Source organism: Ornithorhynchus anatinus, chromosome 1, assembly GCF_004115215.2.
Source record: "Ornithorhynchus anatinus isolate Pmale09 chromosome 1, mOrnAna1.pri.v4, whole genome shotgun sequence".
In the NCBI taxonomy this organism is placed as follows: Eukaryota; Metazoa; Chordata; class Mammalia; order Monotremata; family Ornithorhynchidae; genus Ornithorhynchus; species Ornithorhynchus anatinus.
This window is the reverse complement of record NC_041728.1, coordinates 90,684,791-90,711,583: the sequence shown is the minus strand read 5'-3', so window position 1 is coordinate 90,711,583 and position 26,793 is coordinate 90,684,791. Positions and strand designations below refer to the sequence as shown.

At 50.1% G+C, this 26,793-nt stretch overlaps 1 protein-coding gene across 1 annotated transcript in view; it reads right to left on the bottom strand.

Annotated features, from left to right (window-relative positions):
- DDX1 (DEAD-box helicase 1) overlaps positions 1-19,655 on the bottom strand; it is a 40,157-nt gene extending 20,502 nt beyond the window's left edge. Inside the window, exons 1-9 of the mRNA XM_029065535.2 lie at positions 19,576-19,655; positions 9,761-9,812; positions 9,410-9,473; positions 9,154-9,183; positions 6,530-6,626; positions 3,809-3,856; positions 3,281-3,364; positions 2,463-2,546; positions 143-219 (exon numbers count right to left, since the gene is read on the bottom strand). Of these exons, the coding sequence (XP_028921368.1) occupies positions 143-219; positions 2,463-2,546; positions 3,281-3,364; positions 3,809-3,856; positions 6,530-6,626; positions 9,154-9,183; positions 9,410-9,473; positions 9,761-9,812; positions 19,576-19,591 (552 nt within the window). The 5' untranslated portion in view covers positions 19,592-19,655. The remainder of the gene's footprint in view (positions 1-142; positions 220-2,462; positions 2,547-3,280; positions 3,365-3,808; positions 3,857-6,529; positions 6,627-9,153; positions 9,184-9,409; positions 9,474-9,760; positions 9,813-19,575) is intronic.
- Between the last annotated feature and the right edge of the window lie 7,138 nt (positions 19,656-26,793).

Genomic DNA, 26,793 nt, shown 5'->3' with positions numbered 1-26,793 from the left:
TAAAAACCAAGTCTTCATCGACTGACTGCAATTTGATACGAAGAGAAAATGTTTGCGCTCTCCCTCAGTTAATCAATCAAGCACTAAGAGAATGAGCTAGCTGCACCGAGTGCTACGAATCTGTTAATTCCTGAAGCCTTACCTCTCCATAGTTATCAAACTGCTTATTATGAGATTTCTTTCCAGTTCCACCGAAGCCAAATCCAAACTTGTCGGTACCTACAGAGAAACATGCCATTTTCACCCACTGCTCATCAAGTCCGTTAGTTCGCCCTTGAGCTTGGTTTACCGACTACCAGAAGCACGGCTACCACTTTCAGGTGGCGAGTTTCTTTGCTCTCTTTCTGCTGGAAGGAGGCCAGTGGTAAGTCACTTAACTTCTCGGTGCCTCCGTTTCCACATCTGTAAAACGGGATTAAATCCTACTCCTACCTAGGCCCCCCCGTCTGATAATGACAGCCCCAGTGTGATAATCTTCCATCTACCCTAGTGCTTAGAGCAGTGCTTGGCCCACGGAGAGCGCTTAACGGAGACCACAATGATCATCACTTTTGGCTCTGCTCTTGACCGAAGCACAAACTCCGGGGAGTCTGGCAGCAGCCGGAGCAAACGTATCTTTTCGCCTAATCTGGCTGAAGCTGTTTCACTTCTTTCTGGGTTCCCCAGAGTTCCTTCCTCCGTATGAGCTGCTGTCGTGACCGCCAAAATGATCATACCCAACTACGATCCTGGGAAGTACCTCCGGGCGTATTTGTGTTCCTGTTGAAAAATTCCCGTATTGGAGGTATTAAGTTTCAAGAAAAGTTCTCCAGAGTGCCATCGGGGAGAGAGCCGTCTGAATGTTGTTTTGGCTTTTCACCCGTATATTTTTTCCTAATTTCTTTTTATGTGTGGGGGGATCTTTACGCTCTTGCTGCGCGAGTCGGTAAGAGCTCAAGTCAGCAACGAGAAGTGTGTGAAAACTGCCTCGAAGAACCAGATCCCGCTTCAAAGACAGTCAGGCCTACAGCTTTACAGTGACACCGTAGGCAAACCTTCGGTGCCTGCGACTACTCAATCCTCTCTCCCCCTCCTACGTTACCTGACTGGTTTCCTCTACAACCCAGCCCTCACATTCTGCTCCTCGAACACCGACCAACTCACTGTACCTCAATCTCATCTGCCTCACTGCTGACCCCTTGCCCAACGTTCTTCCCCTGGCCCGGAACTCCCTCCCCATTCGTGACCGACAGACCACGACCCCTCCCGCCTTCAAAGCCCTACTAAAACTACACCTCCTCCGAGAGGCCTTTTCCGACTTACCCCCTTATTTCCCCTACTGGCTGGCTCTTTCCTTCTGCGTCGCCCATACGCTTAGATCCGTATCCTTTAAGCACTTGATATTCACTCTACCCTCAGCCCCACAGCACCGATGTGCATATCATTTATTCAATGCCCGCCTCCCCCTCTAAACTGTAAACTCCTTGTGTGCACGGATCGTGACCGCCAACTCTACTGTACTCTCCCAAGCAGTTAGTAGAGTGCTCTACCCAGAGTAGGTACTCAAACAATACCACTGACTGACTGCAACAACGCTTTCCAGGCTTGCTAAGGGGGAACCCAGGATCCATCCGGGTCTTAACGTCTTAGGGCTAGTTTTCTCCTAACGCCTACCTGGAAACTCTGCCACAGGGAACTAACATTAGAGGATTGGCTCTCCAGCCTGGGAAGGACTTTAGCAAAGGCAGCAGCCTGAGCCCTTCGCTACTCCCCCGATGCCAGACCTCCCGGGGATGGCCGCGTGACTGACGCTCTGCAGTCTGTGACTCCTGATCTGAGCCACTGAGGACCTGAAACCTCCTATTTATCACCGCTCTAGTCTTTAATAGTTTTGCTTCCTTCTGTTTCCGTTGCCAACCTCCTCGATCGTATTTAGTGAGTGCTTACTTTACTGTACACAGACCACTGGACTAAGCACCTGGGAGAGAACAATGTAACAGAGTTGGGAGGCACGTTCTTTGCCCACAAGGAGCCTACAGTGTACAATCCCCTGCTTTTCTGAGATTGCAAATCCTCTGGTTGCCAGGAACCATATTCTGTATGTCACTTGTGTCCTCCTTTCCCAGCATTTAGGAGGGTGCTTTTGCATTCGGTAGGCACTTAAATACTAACACAACTATTACTGACACATTTTAACTATAGTTTCCCCGCAGCCTTACATACACATGAGAGATAGGCCATACGAATCAGGGAACGATCTGAATCGCCCATTCAATCACAGCTTCTGAATAACTGCATCAGTGTCAAGTAAGGGGTTAGGGCCTGTCACCCCACATCCCTACGGACTCAATGATTCCGAAAATCGGATTTCTAGGTCAGCAGCACGGTCACGGTGCATTTTCTCTCATTATGATGGCGTTCGTATCGTGCAGCCTTGGGGCTTGGTAACGTCTACCCAGTTTTCTTATTTGGGGGAAACTTACCCAAGTCTAAGGAAGCCTGCAGAGTGGACCACCCAACTCTACATAATCCTTGATCGTGACAGGATACTTCGTAGTAATGCTTTCCTATTTAAAAAAATAAATCAATCAGTATTTATCAACTGATTTAAAAGAATGTCATAAAAGAGAAAGCATATGTAAAATTCACAAAATTAGCACTTGGCTTTACAATTAGACTAATTCTACGTGTTTTAAAATTAATTCTCTTTTTGGTAGGCCAAAGCCCAGATCTTTTTAATGATGATAATAATAATAAATCATAATTAGGGTATTTGTTAAGCGCTTGCTATGTGCCATGCACTGTTCTAAGCGCTGGGGTAGATACGAGGTAATCGGGTTGACCCACGAGGGGCTCACAGTCTTTATCTCCATTTTACAGATGAGGTAACGGGCAGAGAGAAGTGAAGCGGCTTGCCCAAGGTCACACAGCTGAGAAGTGGCGTAGGCGGGGCTAGAACCTACGTCCTCTGACTCTCGAGCCCGGGCTCTTGACACTAAGCCACGCTGCTTCTCAGTGAGAGATCAATTCCAGAAAAGCAAGACTCTGGCTATTTTGGGGAGGCCGCATTTCACTGAGCATAAGGAACAGTAAGAAAGGAAAGGGAACACGGAGGCAAGGAATATAAAAGGATTAACTTGTCAAGTTTAACCTTAAGCCAGAGCCCAGAGAGAAACTAACAGAATTGAAAGAGACCCAAAATCAACAGGGAAGAAAGAACAAACGGAAAACAGAGAAGGGTAAAGAGTGGCGAGAGAGCCAAGATTTTAAACGCCCGAAAAGTCTTCAAACATGCACCTACCTTTCATTACACCTTTAGTAGATCTACAGCCATGCCATTCCTTTATTTCTCTGCTTTGACAACAAAGACCATCGGACCCAATCGCTACAAGAGAGAAAAATGCAACAAGAGAGAAATATTTCAGAACAGCCTCAAAATAATGCTTTAAATACTTTTACTGGCTTTCAGCCAAATATTAGGGCTTTGCTATGTATTGTGCTAACACTGGAGTCTGACACCAAATAATCTATAAATCTGATTTATGAGAAAGTTAACATTTTCAACTCAAAAGAGTACAGAGCACGCAAGTGGGCATAAACTTTAAGATAGGATCATCTTGAACATTTTGCTTCACTCGAATAAAAATCACATTTATGACAATATTTTAAAAGTGTATGAAACTCTTTCAGTAACTGCCAATACCATAAAAGAGATTGTTGTGACTGAACTCAAAAATATTATTAAAATGGTCCAAGTAGGAGTGAGGATTACAGATCACCACAATTTAAGTAGTTTTGCTCTAAAAAAAAAAGTAGCGTATCCACTTACCAAAAGCAGATCCTCTATCGTATGGGTTCATTTGCCATTTGTTAAGCACTATTAAAGACAATTTTGAAGGGAAGAGTACGTTACATCAGACATTATAATTCCGAACAAATTGCAATACTCTAGGAACATTGTCATTTTCTAGCTTTGCTGGTCCAGTGACAAAAGACTTCTGAAAGTACTGTATGAGTATGAGAGTAGTATTCCATTTATGATTTTCTGCCTCATTTCCAAATCTTTTCATTCTTCTTTCTGTACTTCCTCTTTTCATTGGAGAGGTTTGCGAAAAATGTGCCCCCAAACCCAACTTTTTCTTGTGGAGTTTTTTATTCCCCTTAATTCCTTTTCTGCCTATAAAAATATACTTGCCCATTAACACAGTGTGTTAATATGCTTTCATTTACAAGATACTTCATGCTGAGTTCGAGTTTCTCCTTTCATCTTGATTTCTTTGCTGAAAAGGGGCAGGGAGAAAAACAGACTTCCTGTATGACGAGACACAAATTTGCCCAGCCTTATTTATAAGATGGAAATGATATCCTCAAAATAGCCACAGATGGTTTTAATCAGGCTGTTTCAAAAGAGGAGACTTCAGAAATTTTAATACCTTATCTTCTCCTCTTCCCTACAAAATTTTAGTTCGTGATGCTATAGATCATAAAAGCTCCTCACTTGACACCTCTTCTTCTCAGTCACTGGCATGTATTGTTTATTTATTAAAAGCACTGTACTAAGCACTTGGGAGAATACAACAGAGTTAAAAGAGTTAGCCCGCAATGAGCTCAGTCCAGAGAATGAAATTTGTGCAGAACAGCCAAAATGACGTAGCTTAGTTGAAGGTGGAGGTGCAAGTACGATATAATAGGGAGCGAGAGCTCGGAAGGAAGGGAGAGAGAAGGAAGGGGGAGAGAGGGCAAAGAAGAGGGAAGGGAGAAAACATAGGAGGGTGGGAGGGGGGAGAAGAGAAGGAAGAGGAGGAGGAGGGGAAGGGAGGGAGAGAGAACAGCTCCGCTCGCTCTTCTGTCTTGTGAAGACAATGGAAACTCCATTGGTCTCTAGACCAGGCAGGGCGACATCCTGCCAACTCAGGGTAAGTTGTAGAGCTGCCATTTTGGCTCACTTCTGGATGGGGGGTAGTGGGGGATGGGGAGCTATCTCCTGTCCATAATGTTCTGAAGGTGAAACTAATGGCCTTGGCTTCAGGGTCCCAAGCACATACGGGTGAGCCGACACCCATGCTATTCCCAAGTGATAGGTTCCCGGTCCCTGATGCACACTGAAATGGATGAGCTCCACACTGTAGTTATTAAAATTGACTAATGGAATAAGGGAAATAAAAGCAGCGTGGCCTAGTGAAAAAGAGCACAGGCCCGGGAATTGAAGGACCTGGGTTCTAATTCTGGTTTGACCACTTGCCTGCTGAACTATTGCTATTAATGCTAAAAATAACAACAGTGGTATTTATCGAGTGCTTACTGTATGCCAGACACTGTACTTAAGCTGGGGTGGATACCATCAAATCGGGTTGGACACAGTCCCTGTCCCACATGGGGTTTACGGTCTCGATCCTCATTTTACAGATGAGGTAACTGAGGCCCAGAGAAATGAAGTGACTTGCCCAAGGTCACACAGCACTCAGGTGGCAGGGGTGGGATCAGGATCCATGGCCTTCTGAATCCCAGGCCTGCATTCTATCCCCTAGGCCACGCTTCAGTTTCCCCAATTGTAAAATGGAGATTAAGAACGTGCGACACGGACTGTGTCCAACCTGATTATCTGGTACCTGCCCCAGGCTTAGTGCACTGCTTCGTACACAGTAAATGCTTAACAAACACCATTAAAAACAACTGCAACTATTTGAAAACTTCTTCAAGCCTGAAAAATCTCTTGTTCATTGTTTGGGAAAAAAAAAAAAAATTCAAAAAAGATACAGGTGGGCTGTTGTGAGGCACTGTTGGGAAGGTTGGTTTGATAATTTCCAAAAAGTATTATATTTTTCAGCTTTAAGGCACTCAATCGGCTACCTTAACCCTCCTACCCTACCCAGTCAACCACCCATTACAACAACTCAATGTGCACACTTGGGTCCTCTAACGCCAACCTACTCTCTGTACCTCATTCTTGTCTACTGCCAATTCTTTGGCCATGTCATCCCACTGGTCTGGAACTCTCTCCCTGCCACATCTGACAGACCACCATTTTCCCCAACTTCAAAGCCCTGCTAAAAATCACCCATCTTCCAAGACGCCTCTCCTGATTAAGCCTTCATTTCTCCTACTCACACTCCCTTCTTCGATGCCTATGCACCTGGACACCCCGCACACTCCACAGCCAGCCTTTATGTCCATATCCTTCTACTCGCTCATTCCCCTACCAGCCATTCATCTTAATGCCTCCCCGTCTAGATGGTGAGCTCCTTGTAGGCAGGGAACGTGTCCACCCACTCTACTGCACTGTTCTTTCCCAAGTGATGGATTTCCGGGGAAAAAAATGGAGAAAGTCCTATTTGGGGAGAGATAATTTTTCTCTAACTTTCCACTTCTTTCCCCCTGCCTTAAGATCTCCGTTACCTCGGTAATCTTTCAACCTCTTATAATTCTACAGGCCGTACGTGCTCCTAGACTAATATGACATTAAAGTGAAATCCCCTACACCATTTACTGACTTTCAAAATGTTTCTGAAAAAAGAAGTTCCCAAAAGAACGTTTAACTAGCACGAATTACCTGAACCACCAGTCTTGATGGTTGCTTTTCCCTTTTTGCCTTCTTGCTGATCTTTAAGTGTTTCATAAACTATCTGGATAACTGGAATGCTGAAAGCCTAGAAAGGAAAAAAAAAATAACCTCCTTTTATTCATTCACTCATTCGGTCGCATTGATTGAGCGCTTACTGTGTGCAGAGCACTGTACTAAGTGCTTGGAAAGAACAATTCGGCAATAGAGAGAGACAATCCCTGCCCACGCTTACAGTCTAGAAGTGGGGGAGACAGACATCGAAACAAGTAAATAGCCATCAATGTAAATAAATAGAATTATAGAGATTTACACAACTAATCAAGTAAACAGGCATTAATATTTGTAGATATGTACATATATACACAAGTGCTGTGGGGTGGAGAAAGGGAGAGTAGAGCAAAGGGAGTGAATTGGGGTGACAAGGAGGGGAGAGAAGCTGAGGAAAAGGGGGGCTTAGTCTGGGAAGGCCTCTTGAAGGAGGTGAGCCTTCAGTAAGGCTTTGAAAGGGGTGGGGAAGTGTGATTGTTTGGAGGATGTGAGGAGGGAGGGCATTCCGGGCCAGACGTAGGACGTGAGGAAGGGCCGGAGGGCGAAACAGGTGAGAACGAGGCCCGGCGAGAGGCGGAGGAGCGGACTGGGATGCAGAAGGAAAGAAGGGTGGTGGGGTAAGAGGGGGCAAAGTGATGGAGTGATGGAACCTTTTACTGTTCTTGACCTCGAATTTTCATCCTCAGTCATTCAAATCCAAATAATCCAGAATTCTCTATCCTTCTGACCAAGTACTCTGTACCTGATCTACAGGAGAGCGTTTCTGATCAACAGCAGGGGTAGCCAGACCGCCTCTTGCGGAGGCACGTTCCTCTGTGGTTCAGAGTGAAAAGCCCCACGGGGGAACAGGTGCCGCCGCCCCAGTCCTTTCGATGGCCGACCACCCGCCCCTGACCTGGCTGCCCGCGGAGGCAGACCCACCCTGCCTCTCTCCTCTGCCCCACCCCTTCCTCGCTAGCAGTGCCCGGACCAGGTGCCCAAACCGCCTCAAAAACTAGAGTAAGTCACCAAATGCGGGGAATCTCTGTCCATAAAGCGGGGTCAGCGTGATGGTACCCAGAAAACATTACTCTTTTGAGCCAATCTGCCCTCAGCGGGAACTATTTAGGCCCATGATCATTCTCCTGGGCAGCCGTTAACGGTTTATGCCCAGTGAGGCCAGCAGTATGCCAGAAAGGGTCTCTTGGTAGTCGGAAAGGCTTAATGCTTCTCTAAAAGTGGCTAATTTACCACCGGGGCTTGACTTGAGGCACCGAGGGAGGTGGGTGCAGGATCCACGCCACTTACATCAATAATGAATCGGGCTCGGCGTTCTTCAATTCATTCGATCGCATTTACTGAGCACTTACTGTGTGCAGAGCACTGTACTAAGCGCTTGTACTAAGGAATTCTACTCTTAGCGCTGGAAGTAACTAGTGGACTGTGGCCCGAGAGGAAAAAACGGCAGTAACCCCATGTCACCATTTGCCAACGGTGAACGGATCGCAAAAGGTTAACAGGAGAAAGAGACTCTCCTGGGAAATGCGGCCTGGTGGTGGGAAGGCCGGACGTAGCCCGTAGAGGAACCTCCAACATACACGACTCCCTTCTCCCTATCCTGGCTACCCTCTTCCACCTCCTCCCGCTCCTCCTCCTCTTTCAGGGGCACCTACTATTTAAGTCGAGGCACTGCTTAAAGATGAACTATGAGAGGAGCTCAAAGTCTCTTTCCACCCGTCCCCCGTCTTGCACTTGTGTTCCCTCCCTGGAAGCAGGGCCCGGGGCAGTGGGCTGGAAGAATCCTGGGGGTATCGACGCTGCTGCTCCGCCAACACGTCCTCATTTGACGTGCCATCTTCGCCTGCCGCCGACACGCTCCGTCCCGAGTGACTCTGGCCCCCGGCTGGGAGGGAGCACCCTCTCCACATCTACAGCAGCCCCGAGCAGCAGGAGGAGGAGGAGGAGCGGCTGAGCTGAAACGGCGGGAGGGCAAGGAGAGGAAGCCGCCCCCTCGTTCCTGCCGCCTCCAAACTCCCTCCCCGCCCAAGTCGAAGCCCCCCATCTGCAGCCTGATGAGTTGTCTTCGTTAGTTTAATAAGCTGCTCCCCGGTGAACACGCAAGACCTGACCTCTCCTCTCCCCAAAAGACCTGTTCTCTCCTGCTTCTGATTTGCAGCTCTTGCTCTTATTATATTCCGGGTCTGCGCTTCTGTTCCCGAGGCTTGGCCTCCCCCCGGGAGGCCTTCTGCCGCTTAACCGAGGCTGTCTACAAATCGTCTGGGCTTAAGGGAGAGTAATCAGAGGCGGCGGGAACTCAGTGGGAAGTGAGAGAGGAGAGAGACAGAAGCGTCCAGATAAGTGCCATATTAGAGGCAGTTTCAAACTACACTCAAGGACCCTCACGTTACTGAATTAAAACTCCCTTACAAAAAAAAAAAAAAAAAAAAAAACCACTTTACGATTCAGAGAGCGCCGGCAGAAAACGCTAGTTTTTAAACCACTTCAAAGCTAGGAATCGGCCAGATGTGACACGCTTTAAAATTTAATCTTCTGGAGCATGAAAACATTTTATATTTATTACTTACACCGGTCTTTCCACTCCCAGTTTCTGCAGCCTGCATGGGAGACAAATCATTGCAAAGACAGGCGTCAGCAATTGGAAGGTATTTTTCAATTAATCTCACATGTAATAAAAAGTAATCTTCCAAGACAATATTTTCCAACGATGACGAAATACCATAGCATGATTTTTTTTAAATGTCTAAATGGATTTTAACTGTGGGGCGATTTTAAAAGATATCTTGCTCCTGTGTTTCTGGCTCAATACATTATTACACATACCATGAGCACATCACCTCCTCCTAGAATCAGTGGGATGGACTCAGCCTGGATATCGGTGGGGAGACTGCAAAGAAGCAGATTGTGAGGATGAGCAGAAAATATGACAATCTAGACTAAAAACTAGTTCCAAAACGCAACATAAAAAGATCTGAAGTGAGAGTAAATTACTCAATAAGCAAACGTCCAATGAAGTAAAGGCCTAAAAGATCTTCACAAAAGAAAGAATTTAGGAATATCAAGGGGAAGGTGCATTCTCTCGTCCGGATGTGACGTTTTGTTACCTAGGTACTAGTAACTACAAGTGGGACTCTAGATGGGTGTTCCAAGAGTATATTTAGCCAATGTACTCACAGCCAGTCCATTTCCTCCACAGCTTGAGCTATCTCTTGCATAACACCCATTTCTGTAAAAAAAAAAAAAAAATCGTAAAAATTCATTAAATTACAAATTTACTCACAACAGCTAAAGTCCCCAATATCCACAAAGCATAAGAACATAAGAGGAGCTCTACTGTGACAGATCTATCGACGCTCGTGACAGTGACGACAAAAGCGGCGTAGCTTAGTGGATCGAGCACGGGCCCGGGAGCATAAGGAGTTGGATTCTAATCCTGTCTCTGCTACTTGTCTGCTGGGTGACCCTGGGCAAGTCAACTAACTCTGCCATTCTACTGGGCAGCTGTGAAGAGTTTATGCCCAGTGAGGCCAGCAATACATCGGCCTCAGTTATCTCATCTGTTAAAACGGGGATTAAGACCCTGAGCCCCATGTGTCCAACCTGATAAACTTGTATTAAACCCCAGGGTTTAATACAGTGTCTGGCACAGGGTAAGCACTTAAATACCATTGGAAAAATAAAAGGCTGAAGGAGGTTTATCCCCATTGTTGGGTAGGGATTGTTTCTGTTGCCGAAGTGTAGTTTCCAAACGCTTAGTACACTGCTCTGCACCCAGTAAGAGCTCGATAAATACGGCTGAATGAACAGTCTGACGGTTCCTCTTCTGGCCACCCACTTGCAGGGATGTAGATGGAGCATTTAACATACCTAACACTTCTCTTTAATAATTAATTTGTGGCCTCATCATCCTCGCCTCTACTAAATTCTTCCTGGACCTTCCACCATGCTACTTCCCTGTAGTATCCACTGCATTTCTTCCAATGAAGCTTTAATCAGGGAAAAGGGGGCGGAGGGGTGTCTCAATTTCGCATCGGTCCTATAGAAAACAATTCTTCCCTGGCCTGTGCCAAGCGAAAGACTTAGACGTCTTTCTTGCTGCAGCCACCCTAGGTCAAGAGATAATCGGGCAGCAATTCCCTGGTCTCCCTCGGAGCTCCCCTGAACAATCCCGGCTGCTGGGAATAGGGAATGGGAACGAAATAAAGAAGGGACAAAAGCAGAGAGAAGGGATGAAGGGGCTACAAGGCGAGCTGATGGCTAATTCAGGCAGGCTGATGAAAACTTGGGCATGCTGTTACCCCTGGCTGCCAGCTAAAAACCACTTTTTTTAAGCTCTCTTCTCAAATATGTAGGCTTTATGGCTCCTGGCCAGCGCTAGCCATTTTCCTGTGCTCGGTATTTGAAAATGATTTTGTTATTCCACTTGCAAACCTTACCGTCCTAAGATTGCTTTACACACCGTGAAAGCTTTATAAATTAGCTTCCTCAATAACAGCGGTTCAAAAATTCTAACTACACTTCCATTTCAAGGTGATTCTCACCTCCTCTAGTGTTACAGTCAATTCAGGAAGGGTCAAGGCAGTTGAAGTTCAAAGCTTTAGGTCAATTTTCCTCTCAATCAACCAGATAACCAAAAGACATACTGCTGTATATGATATAGTTCCCAAGACATGATTATAGAGGCATGTTCAGTCCTCAAATGAAGTACCCTTTCTCTGCACAGAAAAACCAATCCAACTCACTGCTTATAGAGATGAAAGAAAAAGGGGAAGACGACTTTGCAAATGAGAGAAAAAAAGTTTCAGGAGCCCTGGAGGGCTTAACGATAGACACTTGAGACTTTCAGCAGTTATCTCTGGTAAACTGCACTTCCAAATAGCATGTTGTTAACAACATTGTACGGTGAAGACTCAGTAATAATTGATGGAGCAAAGAATATAATAATAATAATAATAATAATAATGGAATTTGTTAAGCGCTTACCATGTGCAAAGCACTGTTCTAAGCGCTTGAGAGGATACGAAGTGATGAGGTTGTCCCACACGGGGTTTACGGTCTTAATTCCCATTTTCCAGATGAGGTCACTGAGGCACAGAGAAGTGAAGTGACTTGCCCAAAGTCACACAGCCGACAAGCGGCCGAGCCGGGATTTGAACCCCTGACCTCTGACTCCCAAGCCCGTGCTCGTTCCGCTGAGCCACGCTGCTTCTCTTATGATGGTATTTAAGCACTTACTGTGTGTAGAGCACTGTTCTAAGCACTGGGGCAGATACAGGGCTGTCCGACGTGGGGCTCACAGTTTTAATCCCCATTTTCCAGATGAGGGAACTGAGGCCCAGAGAAGTGAAGTCACTTGCCCAAAGTCACACAGCCGGCAAGCGGCCGAGCCGGAATTTGAACCCACAACCTCTGACTCCCCAGCCTGGGCTCTTTCCACTGAGCCACATCAGTAAACGGCAGCCAATTTGAAACGAGCGCCTATCGTTAGTTATTCATTAATGTTGGTATTTGTTAAGTGCTTACTATGTGCCGAGCACTGTTCTTCATTCATTCAATAGTATTTATTGAGCGCCTACTACGTGCAGAGCACTGTACTCAGCGCGTGGAATGGACAAATCGGTAACAGATAGAGACAGTCCCTACCCTTTGACGGGCTTACCGTCTGCCCACAAGGAGTTTACGGTCTAAACCATTAGCGCTTGATATTTCTCTCAATCATTCGCTGAATGAATTGTATTTATTGAGCGTCTACTGTGTGCAAAGCGCTGTACTAAGTGCTGGGAAAGTGCAATTCAGCAACAGTTGGAGACAATCCCTACCCAACAACGGGCTCACAGTCTTAGAAGGGGGAGACAGACAACAAAACAAGTAAACGGGCATCGATATAGGTCAAAAGAATTACAGATGATAATAACGTTGGCATTTGTTCATCGCTTACTATGTGCCGTTCTAAGCGCTGGGGTGGACACAGGGGAATCAGGTTGTCCCACGTGGGGCTCACGGTCTTCATCCCCATTTTACAGATGAGGGAACTGAGGTCCAGAGAAGTGAAGTGACTTGCCCACAGTCCCACAGCTGACAAGTGGCAGCTGTAGAGTAGCAGCAGGGCTCAGTGGAAAGAGCACGGGCTTTGGAGTCAGAGGTCATGGGTTCAAATCCCGGCTCGGCCATTTGTCAGCTGTGTGACTTTGGGCAAGTCACTTAACTTCTCGGTGCCTCAGTTACCTCATCTGTAAAATGGGGATGAAGACTGTGAGCCCCACGTGGGACAATCCGATTCCCTTGTGTCTACCCCAGTGCTTAGAACAGTGCTCGGCACATAGTAAGCGCTTAACAAATACCAACATTATTAAGTGGCAGAGCCGGGCTTCGAACCCATGACCTCTGACTCCAAAGCCCGTGCTCTTTCCCCTGAGCCCCGCTGCTTCTCTATGCTATATATGCATCATCAACAAAATAAATAGAATAATAAATACGTACCTATGCGCACTCCAGGAGGCCTTCCCAGACCGAGCCCCCCTTTTTCCTCTGCTCCTCCTCCCGCCTCATCGCCCCGACTCCCTCCCTCTGCTCTTCCCCGCTCCCTGCTCCACAGCACTTGTGCATAGTCGGACACATTTATTGCTCTATTTTATTAATGATGTGCATATATCGATAATTCTATTCCTCTCTTTCAATGGTATCGATGCCTCTCTACTTGTTTTGTTGTCTGTCTCCGCCTTCTAGACCGCGAGCCCGCTGTCGCGTAGGGATCGTCTCTCTCTGTTGCCGAATTGTACTTTCCAAGTGCTTAGTACAGGGCTCTGCACACGGCAGACGCTCAGTAAATACAACCGAACGAAAGAATAGGCCAAAGTGCTGTGGGACGGGGTGGGGGGAGAGCTGAGGGAGGGAGTCGGGGCGATGGCGAGGGGAGGAAGAGCGGAGGAAAAGGGGGTGGATTCACCCAACGGCACTTGGGTGCATACATCCATAATTTATTTTAATATTTAACACTCCTTGTGGGCAGGGAACGTGTCTATCAACTCTGCTGTTCTGTACTCTCCCAAGCGCTTAGTACAGTGCTCTGCACACAGTAGACGCTCAATAAATACAACCGAATGAACATGTCAAAATGCTGTGGGACGGGGTGGGGGGAGAGCAGAGGAGGGAGTCGGGGCGATGGGGAGGGGAGGAGGAGCGGAGGAAAAGGGGGTGGATTCACCCAACGGCACTTGGGTGCATACATCCATAATTTATTTTAATATTTAACACTCCTTGTGGGCAGGGAACGTGTCTATCAACTCTGCTGTTCTGTACTCTCCCAAGCGCTTAGTACAGTGCTCTGCACACAGTAGACGCTCAATAAATACAACCGAATGAACATGTCAAAATGCTGTGGGACGGGGTGGGGGGAGAGCAGAGGAGGGAGTCGGGGCGATGGGGAGGGGAGGAGGAGCGGAGGAAAAGGGGGTGGATTCACCCAACGGCACTTGGGTGCATACATCCATAATTTATTTTAATATTTAACACTCCTTGTGGGCAGGGAACGTGTCTATCAACTCTGCTGTTCTGTTACTCTCCCAAGCGCTTAGTACAGTGCTCTGCACACAGTAGACGCTCAATAAATACAACCGAATGAACATGTCAAAATGCTGTGGGACGGGGTGGGGGGAGAGCAGAGGAGGGAGTCGGGGCGATGGGGAGGGGAGGAGGAGCGGAGGAAAAGGGGGTGGATTCACCCAACGGCACTTGGGTGCATACATCCATAATTTATTTTAATATTTAACACTCCTTGTGGGCAGGGAACGTGTCTATCAACTCTGCTGTTCTGTACTCTCCCAAGCGCTTAGTACAGTGCTCTGCACACAGTAGACGCTCAATAAATACAACCGAATGAACGAACATGTCAAAGTGCTGTGGGACGGGGGTGGGGGGAGAGCAGAGGAGGGAGTCGGGGCGATGGGGAGGGGAGGAGGAGCGGAGGAAAAGGGGGTGGATTCACCCAACGGCACTTCGGTGCATACATCCATAATTTATTTTAATATTTACACTCCTTGTGGGCAGGGAACGTGTCTATCAACTCCGCTGTTCTGTACTCTCCCAAGTGCTCAGTGCAGCGCTCTGCAAAGGGCAAAAACTGGGCAAATCCCGTCGATCTAGGGATTTTTAAAGGACCTAAAGCCCTTTTCCTTCATCCTCCTCCACTTCTCTCCTCGTTCTCCTCGTCCTTGGCCCCCAGGCTTTTCGGCTCGGTTTCCCTCCGGGCTCCGTGGGGCCCGGGGACTTCCCCGGGGACGCCGGCCAGTCGGTCGGTTCATCCCTCCCGGCCCGAGGAGGAGTCTGTCCACTCGACAGCTCTTTTCCCCGAGGAACCCGGGCTTCCCAAATAATGCTGCTTGTTAACGTCGGTATTCGTTGGGCGCTTACTGTGCGCCGAGCACTGGTTCTAAGGGCTGGGGGAGAGACAGGGCCATCAGGTGGTCCCACGTGAGGCTCACAGTCTTCATCCCCATTTGACAGATGAGGTGACTGAGGCCCGGAGAAGCGACTTGCCCACGGTCACACAGCTGACAGGTGGCAGAGCCGGGATTCGAACCCACGACCTCCGAGTAGGCGCCGGGCGAGATACGAGCCGATCGGGCCGGACACGGGGCCCGGCCCTGACTCGCCCAAGATCGTGCAGCCGACGAGCGGCGGAGGCGGCATCAGAACCCACATCCTCTGACTCCCCGGCCCTCGGTCTTGCCACGAGGCCACGCTACTTCAGCACCTCTCCCGTGGCCTATCACGTGGGACAACCTGATGACCCGGTCTCTCCCCCGGCGCTTAGAACAGTGCTCGGCACAGAGCAGGCGCTTAGCGAATGCCGACGTGATCATGACTACCGCGAGAGGCCCCTCTTCCTCTAGACGCGGAGCTTGTCGTGGCCAGGGGTTGTCCCCCTTTTCTGTTGTGCCGTACTTCCCCGGGCGCTTAGTACGGTGCTCTGCACGCAGAAAGAGCTCAATAAATATGACCGAATGAATTCATTGGGGTTTTTTTTTTAATGGTATTTTGTTCCGCGTCGGGATAGATAGAAGCCAATCGGGTAGGACGCAGCCCACGTCCAACCCACTCGAGGTGCGGTCTTAATCCCTGTCAGACAATCCTACTTACAACAATGTTGGTATTCGTTCAGCGCTTACTCGGTGCCGAGCACTGTTCTAAGCGCTGGGGGAGATCCAGGGTCATCAGGTTGTCCCACCTGAGGCTCGCAATCTAAATGCCCATTTTCCAGATGAGGCCACCGCGGCCCGGAGAAGTGAAGTGACTCGCCCACGGCCCCACAGCTGGACGAGGGGCAGCGGTGGGATTCGAACCCATGACCTCTGACCCCCCAAGCCCGGGCTCTTTCCACCGAGCCACGCGGCTTCTCTAACCGAACGCTGACTGCGCGCCGAGCGCCGCGCTGGGCACTTTGGAGAGTCCGATACGACAATACACGGAGACGTCCCCTGCCCTTTGCAGGTGAGGAAACTGAGGCCCCGGGCCACCGAACTGACTCGTACAGGGTCGCGTGGCAGGCCAGGGGAGGAGGGATTAGAACCCAGGTCCTTCCACGCCGCCTCCCCGAGTCCCCCAAAACGTCTGTTTCCCGGGGCCGTGCCCCCTTCGCGGGCCACCCGATCCATTCGACCGCATTTGTTAACGATAATGATGGTATCTGTTAAGCGCTCACTGGGTGCCCAGCACCGTTCAAAGCAGCGGGGTAAGACAGAGGGTCGTCAGGTCGGCCCCCGTGGGGCTCCCGGCCTTCATCCCCATTTTCCAGATGAGGTCGCTGAGGCCCAGAGAAGTGAAAAGGCTTGCCCAAGCTGCCACAGCGGACCCGGGGCGGCGCCGGGATTCGAACCCACCATCTCCGACTCCCGAGCCCAAGCATCTTCCGCTAAGCCACGCTGCTTCTCTGAGCATTTACTGAGCACTTACCGCGTGTGGGGCGCTGTACTAAGCGCTGCGGAGAGCACACACAACCCCCGCCCTTCCCAGATGAGGTAACCGAGGCCCGGGGAAGTAAAGTGACTAGTCCAAGGTGGCGCATCAGAAACGGGACGGAGGCGGGATTAGAACCCGGGTCCTTCCACGCCGCCTCCCCAATTCCCCCGAAATGTCTGTTGGGCGGGGCACCAGATTCGTTCCTTCATGCATTCGACTGTATTTAATAATGTTGGTATTTGTTAAGCGCCTACTCTGTGCGGAGCACTGTTCTAAGCGCTGGGGGAGAGACAGGGGCATCGGGTTGTCCCCCGCGGGGCTCACCGTTAATCCCCATTTTACAGATGAGGGAACTGAGGCCCCGAGAAGTGAAGTGAGTGACTTGCCCACAGTCACACAGCTGACAAGTGGCAGAGCCGAGAGTCGAACCCAGGACCTCTGACTCCCAAGCCCGGGCTCTTTCCACCGAGCCAGGCTGCTTCCCGAGCGCTTACTGTGTGCAGGGCACTGTACTAAGCGCTGGGAATGGGCCACTGGGCAACAGATAGAGACCGTCCCCGCCCAACAACGGGCCCGTGGCTCGGTGGGGAGAGCCTGAGCGTCGGAGGTCTGGGTTCGAATCCTGCTCCGCCGCTTGGCAGCCGTATGACTCTGGGTAAGTCACTTCTCTGGGCCTCAGTGACCTCATCTGGAAAATGGGGAGGGAGACTGTGAGCCCCACGTGGAATAACCCGATCACCTTGTATCTACCCCAGCGCTTACAACAGTGCTGGGCACATAGCTGGTTTCCAGCGTGGCTCGGTGGCGAGGGCCCGGGCTGGGGAGTCAGAGGTCGTGGGTTCGAATCCCGGCTCCGCCGCTTGTCAGCTGGGTGACTGTGAGCAAGTCACTGGACTTCTCTGGGCCTCGGTTACCTCATCTGTAAAATGGGGGGGGGAAGACTATGAAGACTGTGAGCCCCACGTGGGACAACCTGATGACCCTGTATCTCCCCCAGCGCTTACTACAGTGCTCGGTACACAGTAAGCGCTTAACAAACACCAACATTATTAGTAGTAGTAGGTGCTTACTAAATACCAACATTATTAAACAGGGGAGACAAACAGGAAAACGAAAGCGGTAGTCAGGCAACGAGGGCACGGAGACAAATAGAATCACAGATACAGACGCATCATTAATAAAATAAACTGAGTCATAAATCGTCTCAACAACCAGGTCCCAGTGCTGGGGGGGAGCAGGTAAGAGGGGAGCGGAATTAGAACCCATGACTCTTGGACTCGTTCACTGAACGGTCTATTGCAGGGTGCGGAGCAGCGTAGTCAGTGCCGAGGAGTGTAGTCAGAAACAGCGTGGCTCAGTGGAAAGAGCCCGGGCCTGGGAGTCAGAGGTCATGGGTTCGAATCCCAGCTCCGCCGCTGGTCAGCTGGGTGACTGTGGGCAAGTCACTTCGCTTCTCTGGGCCTCAGTGACCTCATCTGTAAAAGGGGGATGAAGACTGTGAGCCCCACGTGGGGCGGCCTGATGACCCTGTATCTCCCCCAGCGCTTAGAACAGTGCTCGGCACATAGTGAGCGCTTAACAAATACCAACATTGTTACTAATAATCATTAATAAGATAGAGTCATAAAATAAGTAGAATAATAAAATCACCCTAATCCTTAATAAAACAGTCATAAAATAAATAGAAGACTAAAATGAAATCCTAGTGATCATTAATAAAATAAAGAGTCATAAGCTAAATAGAATACTAAAATAAAATTATAATGACCATGAATAAAATAAAGACAGTCATATAAGGAATAGAATACTAAAATAAAATTATAATGACCATGAATAAAATAGTCATAAAATAAACACCATACTAAAATAATAGTGACCATGAATAAAATAGAGTCATATAATGAGTAGAATACCAAAATAAAATTATAATGACCATTAATAAAATCATGGTTAATAGAACAAATTGAAAACTAAAATAAAATTATAATGACCATGAATAAAATAAAGAGTCATATAATGAACAGAATACTAAAATCAAATGATAACGACCAGGAATAAAATAGAGTCATAAAATAAACACCATACTAAAATAAAATAATAGTGACCACGAATAAAATAGAGTCATATAATGAGTAGAATACCAAAATAAAATTATAATGACTATTAATAAAATCATGGTTAATAGAACAAATTGAAAACTAAAATAAAATTATAATGACCATGAATAAAATAGTCATATAATGAATAGAATACTAAAATCAAATTATAACGACCAGGAATAAAATAGAGTCATAAAATAAACACCATACTAAAATAAAATAATAGTGACCATGAATAAAATAAAGAGAGTCGTATAATGAATAGAATACCAAAATGAAATTATAATGACCATGAATAAAATAGTCATAAAATAAACACAATACTAAAATAATAGTGACCATGAATAAAATAAAGAGCGTCAGATAATGAGTAGAATACCAAAATAAAATTATAAGGACCATGAATAAAATCAAGGTTAATAGAACACATAGAATACTAAAATAAAATTATAAGGACCACGAATAAAATCAAGATGAAGAGAAGAACTAGAACACTAAAATGAAATGACAATGATCACTAGAGCCATAGAATAACTAGAATACTAAAATAAAATAACGATGCTCATTAATGAAATAGAGTCACAGAGCAACTAGAAAACGAAAATAAACTAATGATGATCATTAAGCCCCAAAGTCGCAGAATAAACGGAATAAAAAATCATCACCACCATTGATAAAGAGCAATGAAATAAGTAGAATGATCAAATAAAACGGTGATCATTAAGGAACTCGACCCAGCTGAGCCGTGAGATGATGACGTAAGAGCCGCGGAGCCAGGGGCCGCGCGGGATTAGAACCCAGGCCCCCCGGACTGGCTCCCCGAGGGCCCCGAGCGGAGCGTCCGCGGGGTGCGGAGCAGTGCGGTAAACGCTCAGGCCCGCGGAGCCCCGCTCCCCGCCCCCCTTCCGCGCCCCCCGCGGCCCGCGGACCCACCGGAGAAGGCCGCCATCTTGAGCCCCGTCCGGCCTCCCTCCCTCCCGCCCGGAAGTGCCGGGGCAGGGAGCGTCCGCGCGTCCCGTGCGCCTTCCGGAAGGGACCGACCGCCCGCACAACCGCCCCAATGAGGTTCCTACCCCCCGCCCCCGCCCCCGCCCCCGTGGACTGCGCATGCCCCGCCTCCCGCGCCCCGCCTACTGCGCCTGCTCCGCCCCCCGCCCCCGCCGACTGCGCATGCTCCACTTACCCTGCGTGCGCCCCCCCCCCTCCCGCCGACTGCGCATGCTCTACTTACCCTGCGCCTCCCCCTCCCCCCCCGCCCATTGCGCATGCTCCGCTCCATCCCTCGCCCCAACCGGGGTCTGTCCCTCAGGGCCCTCATTCATTCATTCATTCATTCATTCATTCATTCATTCATTCATTCATTCATTCATTCATTCATTCATTCATTCATTCATTCGTTCGTTCGTTCGTTCGTTCACTCGTTCGTTCGTTCGTTCGTTCGTTCGTTCACTCGTTCGTTTATTCATTCATTCATTCATGCGTTCATTCATTCATTCATGCGTTCATTCATTCATGCGTGCATTCATTCATTCATTCATTCGTTCATTCATTCATGCGTGCATTCATTCATTCATTCATGCATTCATTCATTTGTTCATTCATTCATTCGTTCGTTCATTCATTCATTCATTCCTGCGTGCATTCATTCATTCATTTGTTCATTCATTCATGCATTCATTTACTCATTCATTCATTCATTCAGTAGTATTTATTGAGCGGTTACTATGTGCAGAGTACTGTACTAAGCGCTTGGAATGGACAACAGAGAGAGACAGTCCCTGCCCTTTGACCGCTTACAGTCTCATTCATTCATTCGATAGCATTTACAATAATACTAATAATGTATTAGTAGTAGGAAGGTATCATTTTACAGATGAGGCAACTGAGGCACACAGATGTTAATAATAGTAATAATAATAGTGTTGGTATCTGTTAAGCGCTTACTCTGTGCAGAGCACTGTGCTAAGCGCTGGGGGAGATACAGGGGAATCCGGTTGTCCCACGTGAGGCTCACAGTCTTCATCCCCATTTAGCAGATGAGGTCACTGAGGCCCAGAGAAGTGAAGTGACTTGCCCACAGTCACACAGCTGACAAGTGGCAGAGGCAGGATTCGAACCCATGACCTCTCACTCCCAAGCCCAGGCTCCTTCCACTGAGCCACGCTGCTTCTCTAAGCAAAAAAAAAAAAACCCAGGAACACTGGCCTGGGAGTCAGAGGACCTGGGTTCTAATCCCACCTCCCATATTTGCCTTCCGTGTGACCTTGGACAAGTCACCTAACTTCTCTGTACCTCAGTTTCTTCATCTGTAAAATGGAGTTAAATACCTGCTCTTCCCCCACCTACGACTGTTAGCCCCATGTGGGACACACTGTGATCAATCTGCTTATCCTCTATTTACCCCAGAGAAGCAGCGTGGCTCAGTGGCAAGAGCCCGGGCTGGGGAGTCAGAGGTCATGGGTTCGAATCCCGGCTCTACCGCTTGTCAGCTGGGTGACTGTGGGCAGGTCACTTCACTTCTCTGGGCCTCCGTGACCTCATCTGTAAAATGGGGACAAAGACCGTGAGCCCCCACGTGGGACAACCTGATGACCCTGCATCTCCCCCAGCGCTTAGCACGGTGCTCTGCACGTAGGAAGCGCTTAACAAATACCAACACTATTATTATGATTAGCTTCTGTGTGCCTCAGTTGCCTCATCTGTCAAATGGGAATGAAGACTGTGAGCCTTATGGGGGATAACCTGATGACCCTGTCTCTCCCCCAGCGCTTAGAACAGTGCTCTGCACGTAGAAAGCGCTTAACAAATACCAACATTATCATTATTATTATTATTATTATTATTATTACCCCAGTGCTGGAGATGGGCAGCGGGCGATTGTCCAGCGAGGCGCCGATGGGCTGAAGGACTCAGTGCTGAACCCCTGAAGGGCCGAAGGCCAGAGTTCCTGCCTCCCCTCCATCTTGTCTCTCTCGCTGGCGACCTTTAGGCCACGTCCTGCCTCTGGCCCAGCGCCTATGTACGGAGCTTTAATTTCTTTCTTTCTATTAAATAAAGAAATTGAGCAGCAAAAAAAGAGTCAGAAGGACCTCGGTTCTAATCCCAACTCTGCCGCTGGTCTGTTGCGGTACCTCGGTCAAGTCGCTTCACTTCTCTGTGCCTCGGTGACCTCGGCTGGAAAACGGAGATTAAGACCGTGAGCCCCATGAGGGACGAGGACTGTGTCCAACCCGATGAACTTGGATCTCCCCCAGCGCCTAAAACGGCGCTTGACACGTAATAATAATGTTGGTATTTGTTAAGCGCTTACTACGTGCGGAGCACTGTTCTAAGCGCTGGGGGAGAGACAGGGGAATGAGGTGGTCCCACGTGAGGCTCACGGTCTTCATCCCCATTTGACAGATGAGGGAACTGAGGCACAGAGAAGTGAAGTGACTGGCCCAAAGTCACCCAAGTGGCAGAACTGGGATAATAATAATGATAATAATAATGATGTTGGTATTTGTTAAGCGCTTACTACGTGCAGAGCACTGTTCTAAGCGCTGGGGGAGAGACAGGGGAATGAGGTCGTCCCACGTGAGGCTCACGGTCTTCATCCCCATTTGACAGATGAGGGAACTGAGGCCCAGAGAAGTGAAGTGACTTGCCCACGGTCACACAGATGAGCGCTTAACAGATGTCCTCATTGCCCTCTGGACCGTCAGCTTGTTGTGGGCAGGGAAGGTTTATTGTTGTGCCGTGTCCTCCCAGGCGCTTTGTGCAGGGCTCTGCGCCAAGTAAATGCTCAATAAATATGATCGACTGACCGACAACCCGATGGCAACATTTCCATAGACTCATCGACGCACCGTCCCTTCCAAACAGCGTGGCTCAGTGGAAAGAGCCCGGGCTTGGAAGCCAGAGGTCATTCATTCAACAGTATTTATTGAGCGCTTACTATTCATTCATTCAATAGGATTTATTGAGCGCTTACTATGTGCAGAGCACTGTACTAAGCGCTTGGAATGGACCAATCGGTAACAGATAGAGACAGTCCCTGCCCTCTGACGGGCTCACGGTCTAATCGGGGGAGACGGACAGACGAGAACAATGGCAATAAATAGGATCAAGGGGAAGAACATCTCATGAAAACAATGGCACATAAATAGAATCAAGGTGATGTACATCTCATTAACGAGAATAAATAGGGTAATGCAGATGTACCCTATATAATAAATAGGTCATGGGTTCTAATCCCGGCTCCGCCGCTTGTCAGCTGGGTGACACCGGGCAGAGTCACTTCACTTCTCGGTGCCTCAGTGACCTCATCTGGAAAATGGGGATTCAGAGCATGAGCCTCACGGGGGACAAGCCGATGACCCTGTATCTCCCCCAGCGCTTAGAACGGTGCTCGGCACCTAGTAAGCGCTTAACAAATGCCAATATCATTATTATTAAAATGGAGATTCAGAGTGTGAGCCTCACGGGGGACAAGCCGATGACCCTGTATCTCCCTCAGCGCTTAGAACGGTCATCTCCCATACTAAGCGCTTAACAAATACCAACATTATGATTATTAAAATGGGGATTCAGAGTGTGAGCCCCACGTGGGACATCCTGATGACCCTGTATCATCTACCTCAGCGCTTAGAACGGTGCTCGGCACATAGTAAGCGCTTAACAAACACCGACATCAGTAGTATTTTTATTATGAAATCGACTCTTCCCAAATCGCTCAGGCCTATCAGGCTGCCGCATCCTCCTCCCGCTGCAGGGGCTCGTCCCCACCGGAATTCCTCGTAAATCCAGAGCGATGGATCTCCCTGTCTCCTGAAGAGCCAGGCGTAAAGCACATTTTCCCTGATGCATTGGGGCAATGAGACAAGGGGCCGGGAGAATGAATTTCGACGGGACGGTGGAAAAGGACAAGGGATCCCACTCTCTCGGCCGGCCAGAGAGACGACTTATGACCCCGGGGGGCTGACCGCGGCCGTGTCCCTCTCTCTTCCCGGCTCGACACCTGGAAGTGCTCAGCGGCCCTGCCGAGTTACGGTGACGGTACCGTCCGTCTGGCGGGCGGAATTCGAAAACGCTGCCCTTAGGGTTTCGGCAGTTCAAGTGGAAACAGGAGAGCCAGCGAACGTTGTGAATTGAGCCCCCTGAGATGGGTGGGAGGCTCGGAATGAAAATAATAATAATAAGAATAATAATGTTGGTATTTGTTAAGCGCTTACGATGTGCCGAGCACTGTTCTAAGCGCTGGGGGAGACACAGGGGAATCGGGTTGTCCCACGGGGGGCTCACAGTCTTCATCCCCATTTTGCAGACGAGGGAACTGAGGCCCAGAGAAGTGAAGTGACTTGCCCACAGTCACACGGCCGACAAGTGGCAGAGCCGGGATTCGAACTCATGAGCCCTGACTCCAAAGCCCGTGCTCTTTCCACTGCGCCACGCTGCTTCTCATAGCCGAGGAAAATCTCCGAGGAATATCCAGGGCGGGAAGGGAGCCGGCCCTGGCCGGAATTCAGGTCTTCGTTACCTCATCTGTCAAATGGGGATTAAGTGTGAGCCTCACGTGGGACAACCTGATGACCCTGCATCCACCCTAGCGCTTAGAACAGTGCCCTGCACATAGTAAGCGCTTAACAAATACCAAGATTATTATTATTATGTTTAAGAAAAGGTCCCCGAAAGGGCGGTCACTGGGGGCTTCCGATCCGCCTTCCCCTCCCACCGTACTCCGTCCCAGAGCCCTGGACACTGGGTGCCCGTGGTTTTATTTATTTTTTTCTCTTTTATGGTACTTGTTAAGCGCTTGCTCTGTGCCAGGCACCGCTCTGAGCTCTGGGGTAGAAGCGAGGCCGTGGGATGGGACACAGTCCGACCGCCATCCACGAGGCCACGTTGCTTCTAGTTCAGTGGCTGGCGGTCCCTCCTTCAGCCTCCCTGCTACCAATTCATTCATTCAACACTATGTATGGAGCGCTTACTGTGGGCACAACACTGTAATAATAAAGTTGGTATTTGTGAAGCGCTTACTCCGTGCGGAGCACTGTTCTAAGCGCCGGGGGGAGATTCAGGGTCATCAGGCCGTCCCACGTGAGGCTCACCGTTAATCCCCATTTGACAGGTGAGGTCCCTGAGGCCCGGAGAAGCGAAGTGACCTGCCCACAGTCACCCAGCTGCCAAGTGGCAGAGCCGGGAGTCGAACCCATGATCTCTGACTCTGAAGCCCAGGCTCTTTCCACTGAGCCACGCTGCTAATAAGGTTGCTATTTGTGAAGCGCTTACTCCGTGCGGAGCACTGTTCTAAGCGCTGGGGGAGGTACAGGGGAATCAGGTTGTCCCACGGGAGGCTCACGGTCTTCATCCCCATTTTGCAGATGAGGTCACCGAGGCCCAGAGAAGTGAAGTGGCTTGCCCACAGTCAAACAGCCGACAAGTGGCAGAGCCGGGGTTCGAACCCATGACCTCTGACTCCAAAGCCCAGGCTCTTTCCACTGAGCCGCGCTGCTTCTCCAACTGTACTTCTCCATGCTGCTTCTCTGTTGCCCAACTGTACTCTTCCAAGCGCTTAGCACAGTGCCGAGCACCTAGTAGGCGCTCAATATGCCTGTCTACTTCTTTCGTTTGGCTGCTTAGGCTGCGAGCCCGTCAAAGGGCAGGGACGGTATCTGTGGCCCAGTTGCCCATTCCAAGCGCTTAGTCCAGTGCTCTGCACACAGTAAGCGCTCAATAAATACTAGTGAATGAATGAATCGTCTCTATCTGCACACAGGAAGTCCTTGTGGGCAAGTCGCTTCACTTCTCTGGGCCTCAGTGACCTCATCTGTCAAATGGGGATGAAGACCGTGAGCCTCACGTGGGACCACCTCATTCCCCTGTCTCTCCCCCACCGCTAAGAACAGTGTTCGGCCCATAGTAGGCGCTTAACAAGTACCAACATCATCCATAAATACCATTGGAATGAATGAATGAATGAATGAATGAATGAATGAATGAATGAATGAATGAATGACCGCCCCTCCCCGGGCCCTCGACACAGGCCCCGCCCCGCCGTCGCTGACACTGACCAATCAGCGCGGCCCCTCCCCCCCCGCGTGGTCCCGCCCCTCCGTCCCCGGGTCTGACCAATCACCGCCGCCCGTTCCCTCTCCGGCCCCGCCCACCCGCTCCGGCCCCCAGCCCTTCTCCCCTGTCCCTGCCCCCGCCCACCCGGCCCCCGCCCAACACCACAGGCCCCGCCCCTTAGCCGACTCTGACCAATCAGAGATGCCCCTCCCTCTCCGGCCCCGCCCCTGTCTGGTCCCGACCACTCATCGCTCCCTCTTCCTCTCCGGCCCCGCCCCCCGGCTCTCCCCGACCAATCATCGCTCCCCCCGCCCTCTCCGGCCCCCCTGGCTGTCCCTGCCAATCACGACTTCTCGTTCCTCCCCGTCTCCGCCCCCCGGCCGTCCCCGACCAATCACGGCTCCGCCTTCCCTCCCCGGCTCCGCCCCCCAGCTGTTCCCGACCAATCATCGCTCCCCCTTCCTCTCCGGCCCCGCCCCCCGGCCGTCCCCGACCAATCACGGCTCCGCCTTCCCTCCCCGGCTCCGCCCCCCGGTTGTCGCTGTCCAATCACCGCTCCCCTTCCTCTCCGGCCCCGCCCCCCGGCCGTCCCCGACCAATCACAGCTCCGTCTTCCCCCCGGGCCCCGCCCCCCGGCCGTCCCCGACCAATCACGGCTCCGCCTTCCCTCCCCGGCTCCGCCCCCCGGTTGTCGCTGTCCAATCACCGCTCCCCTTCCTCTCCGGCCCCGCCCCCCCGGCCGTCCCCGACCAATCACGGCTCCGCCTTCCCCCAGGGCCCCGCCCCCCGGCCGTCCCCGACCAATCACGGCTCCGCCTTCCCCCCGGGCCCCGCCCCCCAGCTGTCCCCGACCAATCATCGCTCCCCCTTCCTTTCCGGCCCCGCCCCCCGGCCGTCCCCGACCAATCACGACTCCGCCTTCCCTCCCGGGCCCCGCCCCCCGGCCGTCCCCGACCAATCACGACTCCGCCTTCCCTCCCGGGCCCCGCCCCCCGGCCGTCCCCGACCAATCACGACTCCGCCTTCCCTCCCGGGCCCCGCCCCCCGGCCGTCCCCGACCAACGAGCGCTGCCCCCGCGGGTTTGTCTCGTCGGGGCCTCC